This window comes from Pempheris klunzingeri, chromosome 24, assembly GCF_042242105.1.
Source record: "Pempheris klunzingeri isolate RE-2024b chromosome 24, fPemKlu1.hap1, whole genome shotgun sequence".
NCBI classification, from domain to species: domain Eukaryota; kingdom Metazoa; phylum Chordata; class Actinopteri; order Acropomatiformes; family Pempheridae; genus Pempheris; species Pempheris klunzingeri.
In genome coordinates this window covers 1,157,934-1,175,136 of record NC_092035.1, presented here as the reverse complement: position 1 = coordinate 1,175,136, position 17,203 = coordinate 1,157,934, and the positions used below count along the sequence as shown (strand labels likewise).

Genomic DNA, 17,203 nt, shown 5'->3' with positions numbered 1-17,203 from the left:
CTGCACTCAGTTATTTCGAAATGTCTCATGAGTTCTCACTCTGCTTGATGTAAGAAAGCAGTTTAACATATTGATCCAAGCAGCTGAGCCCCAAAACACAAGTAGAACAACAGGATAACTTCCAGTGTTTGTCCGGACTGAGTCTTCAGGTTGGGCTTTCTAGTCCAATAGTGGCATCTGGTGGATGTTTTGTGTGCTTCCCTTGAGCTTCTACTTGAAAAAGAAAGTAAGACAAACCAGGAAGCTGCCTGCAGCTCACAATGGGAGAAGAGACGCCGTGTGTGTTAGAGGTAAGTGTGAGGAGTGTTTTTAAAAGGTGGGGAGGTTAAGCAGAGATCATCCAGGCTTACAATTGTCTTCCTTGTTATTACACACAGACTGATGCTGCAATTTCAAAGAAAATACCTGTAGATGACTATTATGTACGATGGCCTCCGGTGCTTCATCTGTACATTAAAGTGAGGCTCACCTGACGCCCTCTATTTATGTGGTCATAAAGTGGTTTAACTGTATGAAAAAGTCTTCATTTGTGTGCAGAGACACCAAAACTGTGAGATAACATCGTTTGTTCCGTGCTCAACGTGTGTACAGTTAGCGTGTGAAGCGCCTTTGGTTCAACAGCTTTTAATTTAGTGACTTCCCGTAAGGGCGGAAGTGGTTTATTTTGAAAGGAAGACTGGCGGAAGTGGCTAAAGGTAACTGACAGTGAAGCTATCAAACAGTAAGGACATGTTTTCGTTAAACTCAGACTGTAAAAGTAGACGTGAGTGAGCCCTTTTTTTTCTTCCGTCGAAGCCAAAACAAGTAATTAGTAATACGGATATTTGTTGCTATTTTTTAAAGTTTAAATTTAAAGTAAAATAATGAATTAGCTAAATATCGGTTATGCTAACTGTTAGCAAAGTAGCTCCGGCTAAAGTAACGTTCGCGCCCAAAATAACGGTCCAGCAGGAGTTGACTTTTATTTTAAAATTTCTCCATTAATTACTTTACTTTCACGTTTTAATGACCAGAAAAAATAATTTTATCAAAAGTATTGGTCACTTAATTACATTAATAACAAAATATTGCTCCTTATTGTGTTTATTTAGCTTTTTGATAGTTTTATGATAAAGACCTGGAAACTTGTTTAAGCAGCTTTGTCTAATAACTTAATTTACTTTGTTCGCAGTGAAGTTAGAGCTTCTTCCACCAATTAGATAAATGTGTACATACATACAGAGGGAATTAAATATTATGATTATTGTGCCTTAGTTATGTATGGCTGTTTAACACCATATAAATATATAGTATTAATGCTTTAATCATACCCAGAATCATGTTGCCAGAGACCCAGGTGGTAAATAATGTTGTATATTTGCATATAAGTTTGGTGAATATTCAATTCTAATGTCTTATTGATAGAAGAACATGGACTTTAAATCACAATAGAGATGTATTTTAACCTGAAAAACATGCACAGCTGATAAAAGCTCTTTTTCAGTCTGTAGTAAGGCCTCTGCGGAGTCTCTCCCACTATTGACTTGTTGATATTTTGTGATTTTTCTTCTAGCAATCGGGACAATAAGGCTGATGGAGTCATCAGAGCAGACTTTGAGGTGTCTATAACCAGTGTTGCCAACTCCTCGGTAAGGAAAGCAGCTTTTGGCTATTTCATAAAAGTCATTAAATTAAATGGTCATCGCCTAATTTGCATAATGTAAAACTTGCATGTAATTGTAATGGACGCTGTAGGAGAGAGGAATAACGTCGTGGGAGAGACAAAAGGTGAGGAAAAGACAAATCAACCACTGAAATAGGCCGTCACTTCTCAAAATAACTTCATGACTTAAATGGTTTGTCTAGACCCTCATTGTTTAATGTTGGAATATCAAATTTAATGTCCTTATCCGGGCTTGGGACGGGGGAAAAGTGTTGGTTTAGTTTCTAACCAACAAGTCACAGTAAACATGAACATTTTTTACCATAACTAGAAGTCAAATGCAGTGATTTATTTTAGTGTGACAGTGAAGAAACATTTACATCCTGCTCTGTATTTCTGGACGGGATCAGGTGGAGCGGCTCACAGCAGCACCGGCTGCTCGCTGAGGACAGTAACTGCAGAACGATACGTGCTTTCACATCAGAGTCTCCAAACCACAGAAAAGTCTCCAATAACACCAGAAAAGTCTCCAAACCACAGAAAAGTCTCCAATAACACCAGAAAAGTCTCCAAACCACAGAAAAGTCTCTAATAACACCAGAAAAGTCTCTAATAACACCAGAAAAGTCTCTAATAACACCAGAAAAGTCTCCAAACCACAGAAGAGTCTCCAATAACACCAGAAAAGTCATTAGATTTGTCGCTCGCAGCTCACTAGCTAGTAGCTAGTGAGGGTCTCTCTCTGATTTACAGCCTGCGTGTGTCTACATGCTACATGTTATTTGTTAATGCAGTACGATTTATAGTTGGTTCATAAACACAATTAAACCAGTTATAATGGCACATTTCAGTGCGTCATGCGACAATTTAGTGACAAAGTGGAGAGAAAACAGAAGCTCAAAGTGTGAAGGGAGATAAAAGCTGCTGCTGCTGAAAGACAACATATCTCAGTAAGTATGAATTACTTTGGATGTTTAGGTAGAGATACTGTTCCTTCAGCATGATTTAACATCTATGCTAACTCCTTCTTCCCGCTGAGTATATTTGTTCCATTTTACATTTATGTAAGAGTGAGTCCCAGATCCCTGTCCTCGGAAATGACAGAAAACCTTTAGAATTTATGCTAAATTGTGAAATATTGCATCAGCTTCTTGGGTTAATTAACCTTTTATATATTTTGTCCTGCAGATGGTTGAAGTTGGCTCTGCATGCAGGAAACATGGCCTCTACAACACAGTCTGCCTTAGATTATGTCCAGAGAGCCAGACCTCGCCTCGTGGAAGAATTAAGGGACCTCTCCCTGATTTTGGAGAACTTGAATCAGCAAGGAGTTCTCAGTGCTGAAGAGGTGAGCAGAATTCAGTCAAGGAGAAATGAGTACGATCAAACCAGAGAAATACTGAGCTCTGTCACAAAGAAGGGGGAGGCTGCCTGCTATATGTTCCTCAGGATTATTGACATGACGAGGAAGAGGACCTTAGGGAGGCCAGCCTCTGAGAGCAAGAATCAAGCTCCTGGTGACACCAAGAACTTTGATCTGCATCACTGGATCAGCTGCTATCCTTTCAACGAAGACACACCGATGGATATAGACTTCTTACAAGGTATTCTGATGATTTGACATAACACACTTTGAAGTGTGTGTCTGCAAATATTTAGGCACCACAGTTAATTCATTGAATTTATGAACTAACTGTTGTTTTCATTTTAGGTCCAAGTCCGTGCCACAGATATCAGAAAAAACTAAAGTTCAAAGCACGAAAAATATCAAATGACTTCTGGATGGCAAACAGAAATCTGTTTGAAGAGAACAACAAGCCTGGTCTGTCATACACTTCACTCGTACTCGACACAAAGGCAAGTGTCTGTCAATCTAAAATAAAGAAACTCAAGAGGAAGAAAAGCAAGATGAGTCGCCCTAAGAAGATGAGGAAGTACATGCCTGAGGACGAACCCACCATCTCCCCCAGTGAGCTGCTGAAGATGGACAGAGACGTCCTCTTGGTTGGTAAACCTGGAATTGGAAAGACGGCGCTCGCTCTCGAAATATTAAAACTCTGGGCAGAACGAGACAACGCGGGGCTCGATTACATGTTTTATTTTGACATGAGAAAAATGTCCCACGTCACGACGGCCACGAGCTTGAAGGAACTTCTCTTCGGGGAGTTTGTTGAGCCAGATGAAGGCAGAGAGGAGGTCTTACAGGACATGGAGAGGAACTGTGACAGCGTTACAGTCATTTTTGATGGAATCACAGACCTGTCCTCCTCAGTGGTGCTGAAACTTGTGGAGAAGGACCTACTGCCTGATGCCAAGATCATCGTGACATGCAGGCCAGATGATGAAGACGAGTTCTCTCCCGAGGACTTCCTCCGAGTGGAAGTGAAAGGCTTTAATGAGCAGACAATAAGAGGATACTTATCAGAAACATTAGGCGGACAGCAGGAGAAGGTTCTGAACAACGTGGAGCTGTTAACTCTTTGCCACGTCCCAATGTATGCACTCATGGTGGCTGCCTGCTTTTCATCTGAGGAAACAGAAAACTCTCCACAGCCGTGCAGCATAACTGAAATCTACATCAACATTGCTCGGTTTTGCCTTCAAAGAAGCAGCAACAGACCAAATAAACGTCTAAACACCTTCATCAGCAGTAAGAGAACAGAAATACTGTGCTTGGCCGAGGTTTCTTTTCATGCGACTGAACAAAAAAGTGTGAACTTGACAGCAGTGCCGAGCGAGGACAGCTGCGTCCTTTCCTTCCTGAAACCACTCGTCATCAAAGAGGCCGTCACAGAGACAACCACCATATATGCTTTTCTCCATTACACAGTGCAGGAGTTCTTTGCAGCGCTGTGGCTCCTGAAGCATCCAGAGAAAATAAAGGATGTTCTTCAGCAGTGCCTCACCGAGGAGAAGAAACACATGAAGCATGTGATCCCTTTCATGTGTAGATTGTTGACGGAGAAGAAACCTAGTTTGATGAGCTGTCTGATTCCAGCTGAGGAGCTCAAGGAAACGTCCCAGTGGTTCTTCAGGGAGATGATAACCACATTTTCACAGGACAGCGGGCTTGATGTGGGCACGCTGTTCTCATGCCAGTGCTTGTTTGAATCCCAGTGTCCCGAAGCCTGCGACTACTTTCTGAACAAACTGAACTACCACCTTGATCTCAGCGGAGAGACTGTCGACCCTTTCCATTGCTGTGCTGTGGCCTACGTGGTCGCTCAGGCCAAGACCAGGAAAACACGGCTGAACCTGGAGGGCGTCACCGTGTCAGAACAAGGAGTGACACGACTGTTTGGATGCCTTCATCATGTCCAGTGGTACGGATGAGCATGTGCTTTGTGTGGATTTACAGCACATCTAATGAAGTAGAACTTAATTGTTGTTATTGGTGTGTAACCACTAATTTCTATGATGGTGAGTAAATTGTTTCTGATTATTGTTAAAATCGTAGGTGTGACCCTCTGCGACGGCAGCTCTGGGAGATTGTCCTTCTCAGTAAAGGACAGAAGGACTACGTCATCTTACTTGGCCTTGATGAAAATCAGTTGCACCTTCCAGTTGAGGGCAAAGGACGGCTGTTTGGCAGAGCAGTAAAAGTCATGCAGAAGGTCACTACGAAGGTTAATGTCTGCCTCCACTGGGGTAACAGGGCAAGTCTTGCCTGCCAAAGCCTGTGTGAGTGCCTGTCGGAGGCTTTGCCATTCATCAACTCACTCAGGTGAGGAGCCTCCGCTGTTGTGTAACTGTGTTCACAAGGTGAATGTGTTTTACTACGTACTGAAAAAGGTAAAAGTGTCCCTGAACAAGGTCAGGTAAATAGAGCGTCAGACCGCCTGCATACTAGAAATAGAGAAATAAGATTTCCAGATAACTAAGTTGTCACGGGGGGAGAAGTCGCTATCGGAGGTTGTTTTCTACGTTCATTGCTTTCAGAAATGTTCAGTAGTTTGTTTAGTCTTTAGTCTTAACTTCTTTTAATGTGTAACATGCTTTTATTGTCTTTTAATGCATCTTCTCTAACTATTTGTTCTTGTTCTTTCATTATCTTTTACATGCAATTGAATGTGTCTGTGTTGTTTCTATTGTGTTTCATGTCCCTGTAAAGCACGCTGAACTGCCTTGTGTCTGAAAGGTGCTATACAGAGCATTTTGCCTCACCTTTGTGGACAGTTTTACAGAACATGCACTGTTTGACACGTTTGTTTGTGATCATGCAGCTTCAGGACGAGCACAGGTTCAGGACGACAGGAAGACAAGGAGCTGGTACTGGATTTATTCCTGGCAGTAGCTCTTCACAAAGGAGAAAACTTTGACAAAGCAATGATGAACAAGCTCCTCTCATTGTTTGCTCTCAACACTCACTTACTGGACATCTTGGTTGACTTTTATCAACATATCAAGACTAAAGGGTGTTCAAGTATCATTCCAAACCTGAAGCCGCTGTTCCAGTCAGCTCCTGCAGTCTGGTCCATAAACCTCTCAGAGAGAAAGACCTCCGTCCTCCTGGAAGTGCTGAAACTGCAGCCAGAGAAGAAACAAGTGAAGCTGACAGGATGTTCAGAGGAAGAGAGTGAAGTGAGGACTCTCCTCCAGTGTCTGCCTCATATCTCACAGCTCAGGTACATGAACTGAACTAAACATGACTTCAGTGTGTTCCTACATGGAACAACTCAGTGTTAGAAGTAACGTGTTCAACTGATCAGCTCACATGAACGTTACATCACAGTGTTTATAGTCTGAAGCTGTTTTATTTCATGCAGCCCAGTGATGAGCTCTGTAGCAGGTTTCTGCTGCCTTTTAACAGATGAACTCTCTGTCAGGAACACACAGCTCTGTTTTCCTCCTGTTGACGTCCAGTCATAACAAAGTCTTCAATTCTCCTTCCAGCTTCTCTCAGCGGTTTAGAGGTGGAGTCAAGTTGTTGGTGGATCTGTTCTGTGCAGCAGCAGAGAGAGAACAGCAGACAGGAGAGAAGACAGTGGAGCTGCTGTCATCAGTCTGCAGCCATGAAACATTCCCTTTTAATCACCTGCTTTATGATGATGATGATGATGATGATGATGGTGAATATCAGAGTGGCTTCCTGCTGGATCTGTTCTCCCATGTGAAGGACTATGAGACTAAAACAGGCCTCAGGCTCCTTCCATCAGTACAGCCAGTTCTCCAGTCAGGTCCTGCAGTCTGGTCCATAAACCTCTCAGAGAGAAAGACCTCCGTCCTCCTGGAAGTGCTGAAACTGCAGCCAGAGAAGAAACAAGTGCAGCTGACAGGATGTTCAGAGGAAGAGAGTGAAGTGAGGACTCTCCTCCAGTGTCTGCCTCATATCTCACAGCTCAGGTACATGAACTGAACTAAACATGACTTCAGTGTGTTCCTACATGGAACAACTCAGTGTTAGAAGTAACGTGTTCAACTGATCAGCTCACATGAACGTTACATCACAGTGTTTATAGTCTGAAGCTGTTTTATTTCATGCAGCCCAGTGATGAGCTCTGTAGCAGGTTTCTGCTGCCTTTTAACAGATGAACTCTCTGTCAGGAACACACAGCTCTGTTTTCCTCCTGTTGACGTCCAGTCATAACAAAGTCTTCAATTCTCCTTCCAGCTTCTCTCAGCGGTTAAGAGGTGGAGTCAAGTTGTTGGTGGATCTGTTCTGTGCAGCAGCAGAGAGAGAACAGCAGACAGGAGAGAAGACAGTGGAGCTGCTGTCATCAGTCTGCAGCCATGAAACATTCCCTTTTAATTACCTGTTTTATGATGATGATGATGATGATGATGGTGAATGTCAGAGTGGTTTCCTGCTGGATCTGTTCTCCCATGTGAAGGACTATGAGACGAAAACAGGCCTCAGACTCCTTCCATCATTACAGCCAGTTCTCCAGTCAGCTCCTGCAGTCTGGTCCATAAACCTCTCAGAGAGAAAGACCTCCGTCCTCCTGGAAGTGCTGAAACTGCAGCCACAGAAGAAACAAGTGGAGCTGACAGGATGTTCAGAGGAAGAGAGTGAAGTGAGGACTCTCCTCCAGTGTCTGCCTCATATCTCACAGCTCAGGTACATGAACTGAACTAAACATGACTTCAGTGTGTTCCTACATGGAACAACTCAGTGTTAGAAGTAACGTGTTCAACTGATCAGCTCACATGAACGTTACATCACAGTGTTTATAGTCTGAAGCTGTTTTATTTCATGCAGCCCAGTGATGAGCTCTGTAGCAGGTTTCTGCTGCCTTTTAACAGATGAACTCTCTGTCAGGAACACACAGCTCTGTTTTCCTCCTGTTGACGTCCAGTCATAACAAAGTCTTCAATTCTCCTTCCAGCTTCTCTCAGCGGTTTGAAGATAAAGTCAAGTTGTTGGCGGATCTGTTCTGTGCAGCAGCAGAGAGAGAACAGCAGACAGGAGAGAAGACAGTGGAGCTGCTGTCATCAGTCTGCAGCCATGAAACATTCCCTTTTAATTACCTGTTTTATGATGATGATGATGATGATGGTGAATGTCAGAGTGGTTTCCTGCTGGATCTGTTCTCCCATGTGAAGGACTATGAGACTAAAACAGGCCTCAGGCTCCTTCCATCATTACAGCCAGTTCTCCAGTCAGCTCCTGCAGTCTGGTCCATAGACCTCTCAGAGAGAAAGACCTCCGTCCTCCTGGAAGTGCTGAAACTGCAGCCACAGAAGAAACAAGTGAAGCTGACAGGATGTTCAGAGGAAGAGAGTGAAGTGAGGACTCTCCTCCAGTGTCTGCCTCATATCTCACAGCTCAGGTACATGAACTGAACTAAACATGACTTCAGTGTGTTCCTACATGGAACAACTCAGTGTTAGAAGAAACGTGTTCAACTGATCAGCTCACATGAACGTTACATCACAGTGTTTATAGTCTGAAGCTGTTTTATTTCATGCAGCCCAGTGATGAGCTCTGTAGCAGGTTTCTGCTGCCTTTTAACAGATGAACTCTCTGTCAGGAACACACAGCTCTGTTTTCCTCCTGTTGACGTCCAGTCATAACAAAGTCTTCAATTCTCCTTCCAGCTTCTCTCTGCGGTTTAGAGGTGGAGTCAAGTTGTTGGTGGATCTGTTCTGTGCAGCAGCAGAGAGAGAACAGCAGACAGGAGAGAAGACAGTGGAGCTGCTGTCATCAGTCTGCAGCCATGAAACATTCCCTTTTAATTACCTGTTTTATGATGATGATGATGATGATGATGATGGTGAATATCAGAGTGGTTTCCTGCTGGATCTGTTCTCCCATGTGAAGGACTATGAGACTAAAACAGGCCTCAGGCTCCTTCCATCAGTACAGCCAGTTCTCCAGTCAGCTCCTGCAGTCTGGTCCATAGACCTCTCAGAGAGAAAGACCTCCGTCCTCCTGGAAGTGCTGAAACTGCAGCCAGAGAAGAAACAAGTGAAGCTGACAGGATGTTCAGAGGAAGAGAGTGAAGTGAGGACTCTCCTCCAGTGTCTGCCTCATATCTCACAGCTCAGGTACATGAACTGAACTAAACATGACTTCAGTGTGTTCCTACATGGAACAACTCAGTGTTAGAAGTAACGTGTTCAACTGATCAGCTCACATGAACGTTACATCACAGTGTTTATAGTCTGAAGCTGTTTTATTTCATGCAGCCCAGTCATGAGCTCTGTAGCAGGTTTCTGCTGCCTTTTAACAGATGAACTCTCTGTCAGGAACACACAGCTCTGTTTTCCTCCTGTTGACGTCCAGTCATAACAAAGTCTTCAATTCTCCTTCCAGCTTCTCTCTGTGGTTTGAAGATAAAGTCAAGTTCTTGGTGGATCTGTTCTGTGCAGCAGCAGAGAGAGAACAGCAGACAGGAGAGAAGACAGTGGAGCTGCTGTCATCAGTCTGCAGCTATGAAACATTCCCTTTTAATTACCTGTTTTATGATGGTGAATATCAGAGTGGTTTCCTGCTGGATCTGTTCTCCCATGTGAAGGACTATGAGACTAAAACAGGCCTCAGGCTCCTTCCATCAGTACAGCCAGTTCTCCAGTCAGGTCCTGCAGTCTGGTCCATAGACCTCTCAGAGAGAAAGACCTCCGTCCTCCTGGAAGTGCTGAAACTGCAGCCACAGAAGAAACAAGTGCAGCTGACAGGATGTTCAGAGGAAGAGAGTGAAGTGAGGACTCTCCTCCAGTGTCTGCCTCATATCTCACAGCTCAGGTACATGAACTGAACTAAACATGACTTCAGTGTGTTCCTACATGGAACAACTCAGTGTTAGAAGTAACGTGTTCAACTGATCAGCTCACATGAACGTTACATCACAGTGTTTATAGTCTGAAGCTGTTTTATTTCATGCAGCCCAGTGATGAGCTCTGTAGCAGGTTTCTGCTGCCTTTTAACAGATGAACTCTCTGTCAGGAACACACAGCTCTGTTTTCCTCCTGTTGACGTCCAGTCATAACAAAGTCTTCAATTCTCCTTCCAGCTTCTCTCAGCGGTTAAGAGGTGGAGTCAAGTTGTTGGTGGATCTGTTCTGTGCAGCAGCAGAGAGAGAACAGCAGACAGGAGAGAAGACAGTGGAGCTGCTGTCATCAGTCTGCAGATATAAAACATTCCCTCTTCACAGCAGATACACTAATGAGGAATATCAGAGTGGTTTCCTGCTGGATCTGTTCTCCCATGTGAAGGACTATGAGACGAAAACAGGCCTCAGGCTCCTTCCATCATTACAGCCAGTTCTCCAGTCAGTTCCTGCAGTCTGGTCCATAAACCTCTCAGAGAGAAAGACCTCCGTCCTCCTGGAAGTGCTGAAACTGCAGCCACAGAAGAAACAAGTGAAGCTGACAGGATGTTCAGAGAAAGAGAGTGAAGTGAGGACTCTCCTCCAGTGTCTGCCTCATATCTCACAGCTCAGGTACATGAACTGAACTAAACATGACTTCAGTGTGTTCTTACATGTGTGTTTATAGTTTCAAGCTGTTTTATTTCATGCAGCTGGATCACTGGTGTAAACATGAACAGGCCAAATGAACCAAACCGTAGCTTTGAATGCTTGTTGGTCAGACTGTGTTGCTGATACTAAGAATGATACTAACATCAGTCTTCCACCAGGTTCTAAGTGTATTAAGGCTGGGATGGGGGGGGCACTGGGATTTCTTTCTGTACTTTGCCTCCTACCAGAGTCCCACTTGGTACCGTCGACAGAAATTCACATGTGTGCATTGATGAGGAAGAGAGAACAATGGTTGGAAACCAACAACAAAGAAATGGAACAAATACATGAATGAGAATGTGTTAACTGACCAAAGTGGATCTGAAGTTTAGCTGGTAAACACGTCACATGACCAGAATAGATGAAGGAGCTTTTGGCCTGACTGGTGGGGGAGTGAGTGAAGGGATCTTTAGCTGCCCTACTGTGGGGCATTGACCATTTCAAGGAGTCTTCAAAGTACTCAGTGACAACACTGACACCACTTGCTGTGATAGATGCAGTGAAAGGTTTGAGAGAAACAAAAGGTGGCTTCAGAAAGGTTGATGGATGTTACTGCACTGAGCTCTGTAGCAGGTTTCTGCTGCCTTTTAACAGATGAACTCTCTGTCAGGAACACACAGCTCTGTTTTCCTCCTGTTGACGTCCAGTCATAACAAAGTCTTCAATTCTCCTTCCAGCTTCTCTGAGTGGTTTGAAGATAAAGTCAAGTTCTTGGTGGATCTGTTCTGTGCAGCAGCAGAGAGAGAACAGCAGACCGGAGAGAAGACAGTGGAGCTGCTGTCATCAGTCTGCAGATATGAAACATTCCCTTTCAAGAACATTAGCATCAACAATCGTCCTCTTAAGGAATATCAGAGTGGCTTCTTGCTGGATCTGTTCTCCCATGTGAAGGACTATGAGACTAAAACAGGCCTCAGGCTCCTTCCATCAGTACAGTCAGTTCTCCAGTCAGCTCCTGCAGTCTGGTTCATAAACCTCTCAGAGAGAAAGACCTCCGTCCTCCTGGAAGTGCTGAAACTGCAGCCAGAGAAGAAACAAGTGAAGCTGACAGGATGTTCAGAGGAAGAGAGTGAAGTGAGGACTCTCCTCCAGTGTCTGCCTCATATCTCACAGCTCAGGTACATGAACTGAACTAAACATGACTTCAGTGTGTTCCTACATGGAACAACTCAGTGTTAGAAGTAACGTGTTCAACTGATCAGCTCACATGAACGTTACATCACAGTGTTTATAGTCTGAAGCTGTTTTATTTCATGCAGCCCAGTGATGAGCTCTGTAGCAGGTTTCTGCTGCCTTTTAACAGATGAACTCTCTGTCAGGAACACACAGCTCTGTTTTCCTCCTGTTGACGTCCAGTCATAACAAAGTCTTCAATTCTCCTTCCAGCTTCTCTCTGTGGTTTAGAGGTGGAGTCAAGTTGTTGGTGGATCTGTTCTGTGCAGCAGCAGAGAGAGAACAGCAGACAGGAGAGAAGACAGTGGAGCTGCTGTCATCAGTCTGCAGATATAAAACATTCCCTCTTCACAGCAGATACACTAATGAGGAATATCAGAGTGGTTTCCTGCTGGATCTGTTCTCCCATGTGAAGGACTATGAGACGAAAACAGGCCTCAGACTCCTTCCATCATTACAGCCAGTTCTCCAGTCAGTTCCTGCAGTCTGGTCCATAAACCTCTCAGAGAGAAAGACCTCCGTCCTCCTGGAAGTGCTGAAACTGCAGCCAGAGAAGAAAGAAGTGCAGCTGACAGGATGTTCAGAGAAAGAGAGTGAAGTGAGGACTCTCCTCCAGTGTCTGCCTCATATCTCACAGCTCAGGTACATGAACTGAACTAAACATGACTTCAGTGTGTTCCTACATGGAACAACTCAGTGTTAGAAGTAACGTGTTCAACTGATCAGCTCACATGAACGTTACATCACAGTGTTTATAGTCTGAAGCTGTTTTATTTCATGCAGCCCAGTGATGAGCTCTGTAGCAGGTTTCTGCTGCCTTTTAACAGATGAACTCTCTGTCAGGAACACACAGCTCTGTTTTCCTCCTGTTGACGTCCAGTCATAACAAAGTCTTCAATTCTCCTTCCAGCTTCTCTCAGCGGTTTGAAGATAAAGTCAAGTTGTTGGTGGATCTGTTCTGTGCAGCAGCAGAGAGAGAACAGCAGACAGGAGAGAAGACAGTGGAGCTGCTGTCATCAGTCTGCAGATATAAAACATTCCCTTTTAATGACCTGTTTTATGATGATGATGATGGTGAATATCAGAGTGGTTTCCTGCTGGATCTGTTCTCCCATGTGAAGGACTATGAGACTAAAACAGGCCTCAGGCTCCTTCCATCATTACAGCCAGTTCTCCAGTCAGCTCCTGCAGTCTGGTCCATAAACCTCTCAAAGAGAAAGACCTCCGTCCTCCTGGAAGTGCTGAAACTGCAGCCAGAGAAGAAAGAAGTGGAGCTGACAGGATGTTCAGAGGAAGAGAGTGAAGTGAGGACTCTCCTCCAGTGTCTGCCTCATATCTCACAGCTCAGGTACATGAACTGAACTAAACATGACTTCAGTGTGTTCTTACATGTGTGTTTATAGTTTCAAGCTGTTTTATTTCATGCAGCTGGATCACTGGTGTAAACATGAACAGGCCAAATGAACCAAACCGTAGCTTTGAATGCTTGTTGGTCAGACTGTGTTGCTGATACTAAGAATGATACTAACATCAGTCTTCCACCAGGTTCTAAGTGTATTAAGGCTGGTAGGAGGCAAAGTACAGAAAGAAATCCCAGTGCCCCCCCCCCAAAGTCCCACTTGGTACAGTTGACCACCATTCACACGTGTGCATTGATGAGGATGAGAGAACAATCAGTGGAAACCAACAACAAAGAAATGGAACAAATACATGAATGAGAATGTGTTAACTGACCAAAGTGGATCTGAAGTTTAGCTGGTAAACACGTCACATGACCAGAATAGATGAAGGAGCTTTTGGCCTGACTGGTGGGGGAGTGAGTGAAGGGATCTTTAGCTGCCCTACTGTGGGGCATTGACCATTTCAAGGAGTCTTCAAAGTACTCAGTGACAACACTGACACCACTTGCTGTGATAGATGCAGTGAAAGGTTTGAGAGAAACAAAAGGTGGCTTCAGAAAGGTTGATGGATGTTACTGCACTGAGCTCTGTAGCAGGTTTCTGCTGCCTTTTAACAGATGAACTCTCTGTCAGGAACACACAGCTCTGTTTTCCTCCTGTTGACGTCCAGTCATAACAAAGTCTTCAATTCTCCTTCCAGCTTCTCTCAGCGGTTTAGAGGTGGAGTCAAGTTGTTGGTGGATCTGTTCTGTGCAGCAGCAGAGAGAGAACAGCAGACAGGAGAGAAGACAGTGGAGCTGCTGTCATCAGTCTGCAGATATAAAACATTCCCTCTTCACAGCAGATACACTAATGAGGAATATCAGAGTGGTTTCCTGCTGGATCTGTTCTCCCATGTGAAGGACTATGAGACTAAAACAGGCCTCAGGCTCCTTCCATCATTACAGCCAGTTCTCCAGTCAGGTCCTGCAGTCTGGTCCATAAACCTCTCAGAGAGAAAGACCTCCGTCCTCCTGGAAGTGCTGAAACTGCAGCCAGAGAAGAAACAAGTGAAGCTGACAGGATGTTCAGAGGAAGAGAGTGAAGTGAGGACTCTCCTCCAGTGTCTGCCTCATATCTCACAGCTCAGGTGGGTTTTTGTGTTCCTACTGGATGTGTTTTCCTGGATGAAAGACACTGTACATTAGATGTCTTGTCCTCTACCTTCACTCTTTCAGCCTGCTGCTAACTGGAGAGCTACCCAGGAAAACCTGCAGGTCTGTGGGCAGAGTTCTCGCCATGTGTGACTCTGACGTGGATCTCATCCTCTCTCCCAGGAAGATGTCTGCGAGAGGAGCCTCCCTCCTCTTCAGATGGACAACACAGCTGCACAGTCTGAGGTTTGTATGATCACTGGCTCGAACCATCTCCACTTAGCGCTGAGCGTCACGCCTGCTTTGATTTTCAGGCTCTCCAGCGGCATGGCCCTGCTTCTGTGTCGGTGGGTAAGAGGAGGGAGAGCGGCCCGTCTGCTGGCTGTTGAAGAGCTTTCTGTGGCCCCTCGGACGGCCCGACCAGCAGACAGAGTCCTGCTGAGGGTTGTGAGTAGTCTGGCGTCCCTGCTGAGATACTGGTCAGTCAGACGGTTGGACCTGACTGAGCTCCACGTCCCTGCTCAGGGTCTCATTCCTCTGCTGCTCCACGACGGCCCTCTGACAGTCAAGTAAAAGTCTTTCCTGAGCCTCAGAAACACGCTAATGGAGACAAATAAGCTGCGTTAATAATTCACCTTTCTAAGACATTTTCATTTCTCTTCATCTGCAGACTGAGTAAGAACATTTACCAGCAGCTGTTCTCCCTCCTCTGTGAAATCCAGGACCAGGACTTGATCTGGTCCTTCCAGGAGAAGGTGGGTGGAGACCTTGATGATTAAGAGGAGTTGGTTTATTGTGGTACAAGTGGTTTATTGGCAGTATTTAAAAGAAACTCATTGTCATCAGGATGTGAAACCCTAATTATGTCCCATCAGCACTGTTCTGGCTCAGGAGTAACGTTCCAATATAACCAAGCAGCTTTTAATACGGGAGAATACAGCTTCCATAGAGCTCAGGCAGACACCAGTGGCTCTCTTGGTTTCTTTCAAGGCTTCTCTCCAAGTCCACCGTGAAAACCAAACACAGAGACATTAGACCATGTTCGTTTAACATAAAACAATAGCCTGCACAGGATGTGTCGCACTTTACCAAATTGAAATACAGAAAAAAACAAAGAAATACCTTTGAGCTGCATGTCACAAAGAGGGTCTAGTCCAGCCATCAGAGGGTTCCCCATAATCTATAAATAAGACAACTTAAGTAAGGTTGCCATGGTGACACTGGTCCTAGAAACTAAACAAATCCTATAAATCATGCAGATAGATAGATAGATAGACAGATAGATAGATAGATAGATAGATAGAAAATTCTTCATTGATTCCTGGGGGGGAATTCTGGAGTTACAATAGTAGTATAGAAGTGAAAATGTCCACCACCATGAATACAAACAAATAAATAAGCAAAATAAAAATGTGCAAAATGTTGCAGGTAAATAAATACAAAGTGTAATATAAAACTAGAAACAAGTGTACCAGATGTAATGTGCAAACCAAATGCCAGCAGTCAGACTTTCCTGGTTCCTTGTGAGGAATTTCATGTAGTAAAATTCCTCCAAAATCCACGTACATCCTGTTAAATGCAGCATTGAAGGGAATCACAGGCTGGTTTTACTGTACGATGCTGATTTGTCGTCTTTTCAAACTCCATATCAGGAACGCACGGCTCTTTTCCTGCTGTCGTCAAATCACAACAAAATGTTCGATTCTCGTTCCAGTTTCGCTCATTGGCTTGAAGGACGGTAAATCAGGATGAAGGTGAAGGTTCTTCTCATCCTCCTCGGTGCTCAGGTCTGCCTGATACAGCTGCCAGCGGAGCGACAAACCCCACGGTCTTCACTAATGGACCAGGCTTTGTTCAGGCCTCCTCAGAAACCACACACAGGATCCCTCTGAAGACAGAAGAGCACTTTACCACCACGTTATCATCTCAGAGGAGATCCTCTACGATCTGACTCCTCTGACTTTGTTCTTTTACAACATACTTTGATTATTCTGTTGGCACCTTGTCTTTATTTTAAATCTGTTCAAAATTGTTATTTATCGTGCATCACAGTTTTCTTTCACTCTTTTTTGTTGTTTACATATTTTATTTTAGTCAGTGTTGTAGAGAAATGAGCTCTCATCATAACACAGAGAAAGACTGACCAGAAATGGACGAAGGGAGTGAAGTGAGGAGTTTCCCACCTTTTGCCTCCTAGCTCAGGTAAATGCTGTTAGACTCCTTCAGCTTTCAGACCCCGGCCGTCTCACCGCTCGTGTTTCTTGACCAATCAGATCCCTCGGTGGACTCCTGGGTCGTCACGCCTCCACACAAAGCACCCGAGTCCTGGAGTGGAAACACGTATGTAGCTCAGTCAGCTTTTTACCCCCTAGTTCACGCTGATGCCTTCTTCTGTTAACACACAGCACCCAAACTGTGCGGTGGAGACGTGTTCTCAGGGGCAGGTGATGTTAAAGTTCCTGTTGGTGTGGACAAACTGTTAGTCTGGATAATAATGTACAGCTGTACGCCCCATTTCCACTGACTGAAGGAACCCTTTTAGTGATTTAGAGATCAGCGGTCTGTTCCGCACAAATAACAGACTGTACGAGTCAGTGACACAGTGTCACTTGTTTGGGTGAATTGAAGGGAAATTTCGCCACTTTTTATGCAGATGCGATCGAGAGCAGCAACAGCAGAACACGACTCGGCTCCTGCTCTTTAAATACTGTGGCTTATGTTTTGTGGTACTCTTTTTTATGAATGACCTGAATGATCCTCCAGATGTTTACACATCAGCTTGTCCTGTTTGGATCATCAGACTTTTTTTATATAGTAGCAAAACAAATAGAGACTCTCTTGGTGGTATGAGTCTGCCTAATTTATCTTTTTGTACTGTCTCATAAAAGTCCTTTT

At 44.4% G+C, this 17,203-nt stretch overlaps 1 protein-coding gene across 1 annotated transcript; it reads left to right on the top strand.

Moving 5' to 3' along the window:
- The first annotated feature begins 2,861 nt into the window (after positions 1-2,861).
- LOC139223931 (uncharacterized) lies at positions 2,862-16,147 on the top strand. The gene is made up of 18 exons (XM_070855935.1): positions 2,862-3,246; positions 3,354-4,965; positions 5,100-5,366; positions 5,866-6,267; positions 6,536-6,985; positions 7,254-7,700; positions 7,969-8,412; positions 8,681-9,130; positions 9,399-9,827; positions 10,096-10,524; positions 11,280-11,720; positions 11,989-12,417; positions 12,686-13,123; positions 13,876-14,304; positions 14,393-14,554; positions 14,623-14,877; positions 14,979-15,063; positions 16,023-16,147. The coding sequence occupies exons 1-18, from the start codon at positions 2,862-2,864 to the stop codon at positions 16,038-16,040; spliced, it is 7,572 nt and encodes a 2,523-aa protein (XP_070712036.1). The 3' UTR covers positions 16,041-16,147.
- Positions 16,148-17,203: the final 1,056 nt, after the last annotated feature.

What these genes read in the sequence shown, in the direction of transcription:
- LOC139223931 (XM_070855935.1), top strand. Translation starts at nt 2,862, where the DNA reads ATGGCCTCTACAACACAGTCTGCCTTAGATTATGTCCAGAGAGCCAGA. An exon ending in CCTCATATCTCACAGCTCAG is followed by an intron (nt 9,828 to 10,095) that starts GTACATGAACTG and finishes TTCTCCTTCCAG; the next exon opens with CTTCTCTCAGCGGTTAAGAG. An exon ending in CCTCATATCTCACAGCTCAG is followed by an intron (nt 11,721 to 11,988) that starts GTACATGAACTG and finishes TTCTCCTTCCAG; the next exon opens with CTTCTCTCTGTGGTTTAGAG.